General features: G+C 45.0%; 1 protein-coding gene across 1 annotated transcript; it reads right to left on the reverse strand.

Annotated features, from left to right (window-relative positions):
- Nucleotides 1-3,727: 3,727 nt before the first annotated feature.
- On the reverse strand, nucleotides 3,728-8,088 carry fam78ba (family with sequence similarity 78 member Ba). Its single transcript, XM_061694078.1, has 3 exons — nucleotides 7,396-8,088; nucleotides 5,181-5,460; nucleotides 3,728-4,035 (listed from the first exon to the last, which is right to left on the reverse strand). Exons 1-3 carry the CDS (start codon nucleotides 7,767-7,769, stop codon nucleotides 3,793-3,795), a joined length of 897 nt encoding a protein of 298 aa, XP_061550062.1. The 5' UTR covers nucleotides 7,770-8,088; the 3' UTR covers nucleotides 3,728-3,792.
- Between the last annotated feature and the right edge of the window lie 170 nt (nucleotides 8,089-8,258).

The following is an 8,258-nucleotide window of genomic DNA, read 5'->3' on the forward strand; positions in this document are numbered from 1 at the left end:
GTCTTTTCCTTTCGGCTTGTCCCTTTAGGGGTCGCCACAGTGCGTCATCTTTTTCCATGGAAGCCTATTTCCTGCACCCTCCTCTCAAACACCAACTGCCATCATGTCTTCCCTCACGACATCCTTCTCTTTGGTCTTCCTCTAGCTCTCTTAGCCTGGCAGCTCCATCCTCACCATCCTTCTACCAATATACTCACTATTTCTCCTCTGGACGTGTCCAAACCATCGAAGTCTGCTCTCTCTAACTTTGTCTCCAAAACATCGAACCTTGGCTGTCCCTCTGATGAGCTCATTTCTAATTTTATCCAACCTGGTCACTCCGAGAGTGAACCTCAACATCTTCATTTCTGCCACCTCCAGCTCTGCTTCCTGTTGTCTCTTCAGTGCCACTGTCTCTAATCCGTACATCATGGCTGGCCTCACCACTGTTTTATAAACTTTGCCCTTCATCCTAGCAGAGACTCTTCTGTCACATAACACACCTGACACCTACCTCCACCCGTTCCAACCTGCTTCGACCCGTTTCCTCACTTCCGGATCACACTCACCATTGCTCTGGACGGTTGACCCCAAGTATTTAAAGTCCTCCACCCTTGCTATCTCTTCCCCCACCACCCCTCTCATTTATGCACATATATTCTGTTTTACTTCAGCTAATCTTCATTCCTCTCCTTTGCAGTGCACGCCTCCATCTTTCTAACTGTTCCTCCACCTGCTCCCTGCTTTCACTGCAGATCACGTCATCTGCAAACATCATGGTCCACGGGGATTCCAGTCTAACCTCATGTCATGTCATCAGGACCAACTGCCTTTACATTTTTCATCCTCTTTAATGCCTTTCTAACTTCCCCTCTATTAATCATTGCCACTTCCTGGTCCACCGCACTTGGCTTCTCTACTCTTCCTTCTCTCTCAATTTCCTCATTTATCAACTCCTCAAAGTATTCTTTCCTTATATCCAGCACACTACTGGCACCAGATCATTAGATCATTTTCGCCTTCTTTAGTGTCCAACCTGGCATATGTCTCTTGTTTGGCCTTTGCCACCTCTACCTTTACCCTACGTCGCATCTAAATGTATTCCTTTCACCTCTCCTCGGTCCTCTCAGTGTCCCACTTAACCTTTTTCCTTGTGTGATTTCCTGTACTGTGAGGCTCCACCACCAAGTCTCCTTCTCTCCTTTCCTGCCAGAAGATGCACCAAGTACTCTCCTGCCTGCCTCTCTGATCACCTTGGCTGCAGTGGTCCAGTCTTCTGGAAGCTACTCCTGTCCACCGAGAGCCTGTCTCACCTCTTCCCAAAAAGCTGCTCAACACTCGTCCTGTCTCAGCTTCCACCACATGGTTCTCTGCTCTGCCTTTGTCTTCCTAATCTTCCTCCCCACCATCAACGTCATCTTACACACCACCATCCTATCCCACCACCTGTACACACCACCATCCTATCCCACCACCTTTCCACCTCTTCGACTTCGACCCACAGTAGCTGAATTTCCACCGGCGCCCTGCAGGTTGACGGCGCCGATGGCGGACCTTGTTAACCCGGGCCGTGACCAATGCGGTATGGAATTCTTTGGATGAACGCTCATATTTGTTTGGCAAAGTTTTAAGCCTGATGCCCTTCCTCACGCAACCCTCTGCATTTATCTGGGCTTGGGACCGGCCTACAGTTTGCACTGGCCACCACCTGCCGCTCATTCCCCGTCTTGGCGACCCGGCATTACGCCTCAGAGGTCCAATTGCCACTTCCTTTTCAATAAACTATTCACCACAAACTTCTCAGCCTACGCTTGCTTCTGGGTCCAGTTAAAACGGATAACTTCGTATCGTGACAGACTTGATTTTAGTGAGGTTAGTACAGAGTCATTGCCATGAATGCAATTGTACTAATAATTTCTTAAACGGGCTTAAATAATACCGTATGAAGATGTTATGTACGAAATAATCATTAAAACTTAGCGTACTATATCATGAATATACGGGGCCATTACAGCTTCTGACAGGGCCACCACAACTTGGTTCATGCTGGCCCGATAGGGCCACAATCAAAAAGCCTTAAGGTCGGACCTTGACTTGGCGATTTGATTTATTCAAATTAGGCAAAATTGGAAATAGCACTATTGTCTATGATGTGTCATTTTATTTTCACTTTACAGCGACTTGAAGATCTGTACAGAGCTTTGCCTTGATACTACAAATAGAAATGGATGTGAGACCAATGCACTCTCTCACTCTCTCTCTGTTTCACAAACACACACGCATGCACGAATGCACACACTTCGATGAATACTTTGAAAATGTTTCTGTAGTTCCACTGCGCTCTGAGAAACCAAATGCAGTCTCTATAGCAACGGACAAATGTTGCCTAATGAGCTGTGGTGCAGCAAAACACTGTACATGGTGAATCAATAAAACATGCCAGAGCATCTTTGGAGAATTTACATGGTTGTAATGGCCATTTTATTCAACAAAACACCCTTACAAATAACCAAAGATGACAACAGAAGTGAAACTGATACTTCTCAGATTTGTTCTTTTGTTTATACACTCAGACAACCGTTGCATAGTTGTGGCCTTCAGAGCAAATGAGCAGTTTGGAATGGAGGTAGTGTGTGTGTGTGTGTGTGTATGTATGTGTGTGTGTGTATGTATGTGTGTGTGTCTGAGGTGGACAGACAAGCGGGAAAGGAGGCAGATGGGAGGATGAGACATGAACCTGGAGAGAAGCACAGATGGAAAATAAGCCATGTGAGTGGAGTGGCAGGCGGAGCCGTGGACGGTGCTCAGCATGAACCGGACCAGAACCGTGACATGGGAAGGCTCTCGTTGGTGATTATCCACAGAAAAAACACTGCTACACAGCCACTATACCATATGATGACAATGATTTAACATTGTGAAAATATAATCTGGTTTACAGCACTCCCATTTTGAAGTACCAGGAGGATATTCAGATTCCCTGATTGTCTGGAAATATATTTACAACGTATGTAACAATGTCTTGGTATGATGAGATCAGACCCACATTCACTTGACTATTTCAGTACAGTTTAGGCTTATTTCAGATGTGATAAACCTGACGTTTACAATTACATTTTTGTTTTAAAATTGTAATCTGGCACTCTTCTGTGTAATTCCCACTGCTCTTGTTGGACGCGTAATGAAAAATATCCTAAATAGCAGGTACAGTTACGATCGGAAATGAAATGTTTTCTCTATGAATTCATTGTGCTATAAACTCCAGCAGATGTCTTATCCTTTGCAATTTTCATACTGACTTGTTAGAAGAATAGTATGACCTTAACTAAAAAGATTAATATAATACTTAAGTGTCTTAAATCATCTGAATACATTCTTTAACTCTGGTAATGAGTGTGCTGAAGGCCTTCAATGGCACTAAGGAGGTATCATCAGCCTGCGGTTTTGTTTTGGCTGATGTGACGTCTCGATCACAAACGCTTTAAGGAATACAAAACAAATATGATTCTTAAATCTTTCCAATGACAGTTTTCCTCACTCATCGCATGCAATAAGATCTACGCAAGGATGCATGATACAGTTCTCGTCAAGGGTGAAATACCATGGCGGTGCATCTAAAAAGAGTTCACTTTTAAAAATGCTGGCAAAGCACTCTAATTGCAGTTCTTGGCCAAACAACACTTGATGCAACACCAGTCCTCTTTAGCTGTCCATCTGGACTCTGACGCCTCATGGATCAGTTCCTTTGTTGGCTTCATCACCCTCATCTTCTGTTTTGGCAAGAATAGACAATAGCTTTTGTTTGGGAGTCCCTCATTTTGGCGGTATGACGACGAGTGGGACTCCTCGCCGTGGCCTCCACATTAGCACTTGGGCGTCATTGGCGTTCGGCCTCCCCAGGGCGTTGGGAGGGATTGGCTCCTGGTAGTTGAGGATGTGCGGCTGCTCCTGATAAGGCCGACCCACCAGGGAGGCCCTCGAGCCCAGGGGCATGTCCGGGTCGACGGCGATGTCAACCCGCATACGCCACCGCACTGTCTGCAGTACAATTCGTTCCTGGAAGAGAAGAGGAAGGTAATGATGTTTTGCAGGAGAACACCTAGAGCAAGCCTGGCCAACCTGGGGCTCGGGAGCCGCATGCGGCTCTCTCACCAGTTTCTTGCGGGTCTTACGTTCACGCCGCACGATAATGCCTGTTGCCAGGCAACCCGGACACACTCGGAACTAACTACACAATTTCCCCTTATGAAAACGCTCCATATAAACACCTCAATCGGAATAAACAGGCCAAATTTGAATTAAATTTCACTTGGTTTTACAGGGATGGAATTTTCCTTATTTCAAACTGATCAGAAATAAATGTTTGCCATGTTAACCATGAGTCTGAATGTGTGAATCTGTACTCTGTCTGTCGATCATTTCACTTGTGCTTTTATTGTATTGGATGATAGATTTGCATATTTTACAAGTGACCATGCTAACGGTCTCATTTTTGGTAAAATATTTCCACATGCTTGTAGCATCCATTCAGCTGTATACACTGACATCAGTGTCTCAGTGTTGTATCGTAAAACTTCTATGACGAACAGGTTCTCGTTAGCGCACTGTTGTTGTCTGTGCATTATTCGACATAACATTTTGGCAACCAAGATGGAGTTTCACTTCACGACGCTGCCCTCGTTTCTCGCCACAAGTCTCAAGATCCCGCTGGTATCAATCTTTTAAGACTAGTGGCGATTGGAATAGCTGAAGCTAGTCAGGCTAACCGCTGTGCTCATGCGCAATTATCTTATTTTCGTACTCTTGAACCCTTGTTGGCCAGGCATTTCGCCGCGCCACAGAGCATTTTGTGTGTGTGTGTATATATATATATATGGCAGCAGAAGGGCGAGTCATAGGTTCACTATAAATTGGCGTATTGGAAGACGAGATTTCAAAACCACATAATTAGCGATTAGTCATCTTCAAGCATTGAACGTCGATGCGGAGTGGTAAAGTCATTTTGTCCACTAGTTGACTTATCAGTTGACCCCTATTATCTATAACATATACCAGTCCTGAGTGTACACTACCTCTCACCCGAAGTCAGCTAGGATGGACTCCAGCTCACCCACGACCCAAATTAGGAGAAGCGCTATAGAAGATGAATGGATGGATGGATGGAGTTGAAGACAAGCCATTTTCATACGTTTTTGTCCCACCTTGGTGATGGAGTTCATGGCTACCAGCCAGGTGATGAAGCTCTGATCCCTGGTGATGTGGGTTAGCATGGGTGTGTTGCTGTTGCTGATGGGAACGGCCCAGGTCACACTCGGGTAGAAGTTGTCATTCATGCTGACCGTCAGGCGTGACGGTTTGGAGGTAGGACCGGTGAGGGTGACCGTTTCGGTGGTGTTGCCATACCACGGATAGCTGACGCCATCGGAGTCGCTGATAGCCTTGACCCGGCCCTCCCGCAGCTCTGGTAACTCCCAGCTGGACCTTGTGACAGGAAAAAGCAGGAGAGGATAGAAATTGTGTGCTCTGTATATCAAAACAAACCCTTCTCGCAATACTGTAATCAGTGATAAGGACTGAGCCTTGCCATGAATAGGGAAAAAGACTTCAGTAATTTACAGCTCCACTAAAAAAAAAATATAATTCCCTATATTAAATGTTTAAACTTTAATATACCACAAACAATGTTCCCCAAACAATTTGATTTTATTTTGTGAAAAAAATACATCGGAAGTGCACAAGTACATGCACATGTGGCGAAAACTCTCTGTAACTTCCCCTGACAACCCTTGCTAAACAATAGCTCCTCCTGGACATGCAAAGCTTGTCTCTCAGTCGAGATGTATCACTTCAACATTCTTCCTTGACACCAACCACAGCAATACAGTGACATACAAAATGAATTTGTTCTATGGCAAAGCTCTTTACTCAATTTACCCATACTGTATATCATGTATTTTTTCTCTCTAGAATTGTAATGCCAAGAATCGAAGGTTTCCAGCCCTAACATGTTTTCATAAAAGAAAAATGCACTGTATTGTATGAAACATTGGATAAAGTGTAATTCCTGTATGTACTGTAGTATTCGTGTGTTGGATGTGTGCCTTTAAGGGGCATGGTCTCGTGAGTGACGTCGGGACCTGAAGTAGAGTTGGCTTAGTAGTTTGGGTTTGTCTGCTTGTGAGCGTCTGCATGTGAGTTGTGGCTTACAGCAGGTCCTTGCAAGTGTTCTCATTTTGTATTTGTGTGTTTGACTGTTTGTTCCAGCACGGGTCCAGGACGCCCACGACCCTAGTGAGGATAAGCGGTATGGAAAATGAATGAATGAATGAATGAGCAATTCAAATGCCTCTAAAATTCTTCATAACAAATAAATTCAGGAAAAAACACTTGGTTACTCCATGACCTATTATACTGCCCACACTGCTCTTGTCACAAATGTTTTATTTGCGCTACTGAAGTTGAGTTTTTAGGGTAAGTGACGCTGGTTGAAAAGTCACTGTAATTTTGACGTTGACTTGGACAACCCCTTGAAATTTCGGTTTGTACGAGCTTATTGGCGGATATTTTTAACTGAAACTTGTGAGCCAATCGGAAAAGCTGGGGTTCCCCGAGTAGCAGACGAAAAAAGGTTTGAAGAGATTTTGAGAAATCATGGAGTTAAACTGTGTTACTCTAATTTTAAGGCATTTTTGACAATACATGATATCATACAAAAATTGCCTTTTTTTTTCCCCAACACAAAAAAAACTCAATTTTCCTGGAACCCATCGCCAATTTTGAAAATTCTTGCTGGGTTGTACTCAGGTTAATATAACCATTCTCACCAGGTTTAGCATTTTGACACACTGCCACTTTTGGGAAATCTTGCCACAGTGTTACTTTTAAGTACACAGGGCCATGTAGGTTTGGATGTTTTTTTTCCTCCCTTAATAATAAAAACCATTTAAAAACTGCATTTTGTGTGTACTTGTGTTGTCTTTGGCTAATATTTAAATTTGTTTGATGATGGGAAACATTTAACTATGACAAAAATCCCCCCAAAAATAATAAAATCGGCAAGGGAGGCAAAGGCTTTTTCACACCACTGTAAGTATTCTTCTTCTGTTTTGCTCTCAAACTTTCAAATGCAGGCCATGGCCGACATCGACCCCTGGATCACCTCCTCATCACAAATTTTTCTCGGTCACAGATTTTTCTGCAACAGGGGCACTCATAAGTTAAGATACCACAGTTCTACTTTCCTATTTACCAGGGCTTTGGTGTCATCTTGTGCCATTTCTGAAAAGAAGTGGGGAAAAAAACTCAAATAGTTGCATTTTTCAGCAAATAGCTGCATGGGGATAGGTTCCATAAGAAAATAAAAATGCGAATATGTGAATTGAATGGCGAATTTGTGGGGGATTATTGTATACTTACATGCCAATATCCCCATACGTGTTGTAGAACTCCATCTGGGTGCAAGCTTGGATCCAGCCCACAACCCAAGTTTCATTCCGGGGCACTGGTGGCATGACAACTCCCGCCGAGGCCCTGAAGTAAGGCGTCTTGTAGCGAAGTACGATGGGCGAGTTCTCCTCGATGATGGTGGGACACTGGTCAATTGAGGCTGACACCTCATACACCACAATATTTTCCCGTCTGATGCGGGGCTTGCACGCGATGCTTTGAATACATCCCATACTGCAGGTGACCAGCAGATTGAGCAATAAACAAGGGAGCAATTGACACCTGACCAGCATGCACATCAGTCCCATCCAGGTTCCACCCTTGCCTGGAGAACCAGTCACCATTCATCAAATGTAAAAGCGGCCTGCATGGGCAAATATTGGGGGTGATGTGGAGGTGAGAGTGCAGTAGGGACTGGGGAGGAAGTATCACAGACCTCTGCAGCCTCCTCCCCCTGGTGTGCCTGCTGACTGCCGCACTGCCCTTGGCGCTCGTCCCCACAAACTGCAATCCGGCCTCGCCGAGGCTGCTGCTGATGCTGCTGCTGCTGATGATGATTCTCCGCCGTGCGTCCGGGGGCTCCTTTCTTCCTTAATGAGTCCACACGTCCGGCTACCCGGTGCCGCTCGATCCTGCTGCTGCTGCTGCTGCTCGGAGCTGCTGTCATGTCAAGCGGCGACCGGGCTGACAGGTGCGTCAAAAGGAAACAGGGTGGGGAGGTTGGATTCCTTTTGTTTGCCTACATTCAAGATAAAACCCCTGCTCTGCATCACTAAATGAAAAGAAGCTCCGTCAAAACGAAGGCCGGCGAAGGGGCTTGGAAAGGAGAGACA

Source organism: Phycodurus eques, chromosome 13, assembly GCF_024500275.1.
Source record: "Phycodurus eques isolate BA_2022a chromosome 13, UOR_Pequ_1.1, whole genome shotgun sequence".
NCBI lineage: Eukaryota > Metazoa > Chordata > Actinopteri > Syngnathiformes > Syngnathidae > Phycodurus > Phycodurus eques.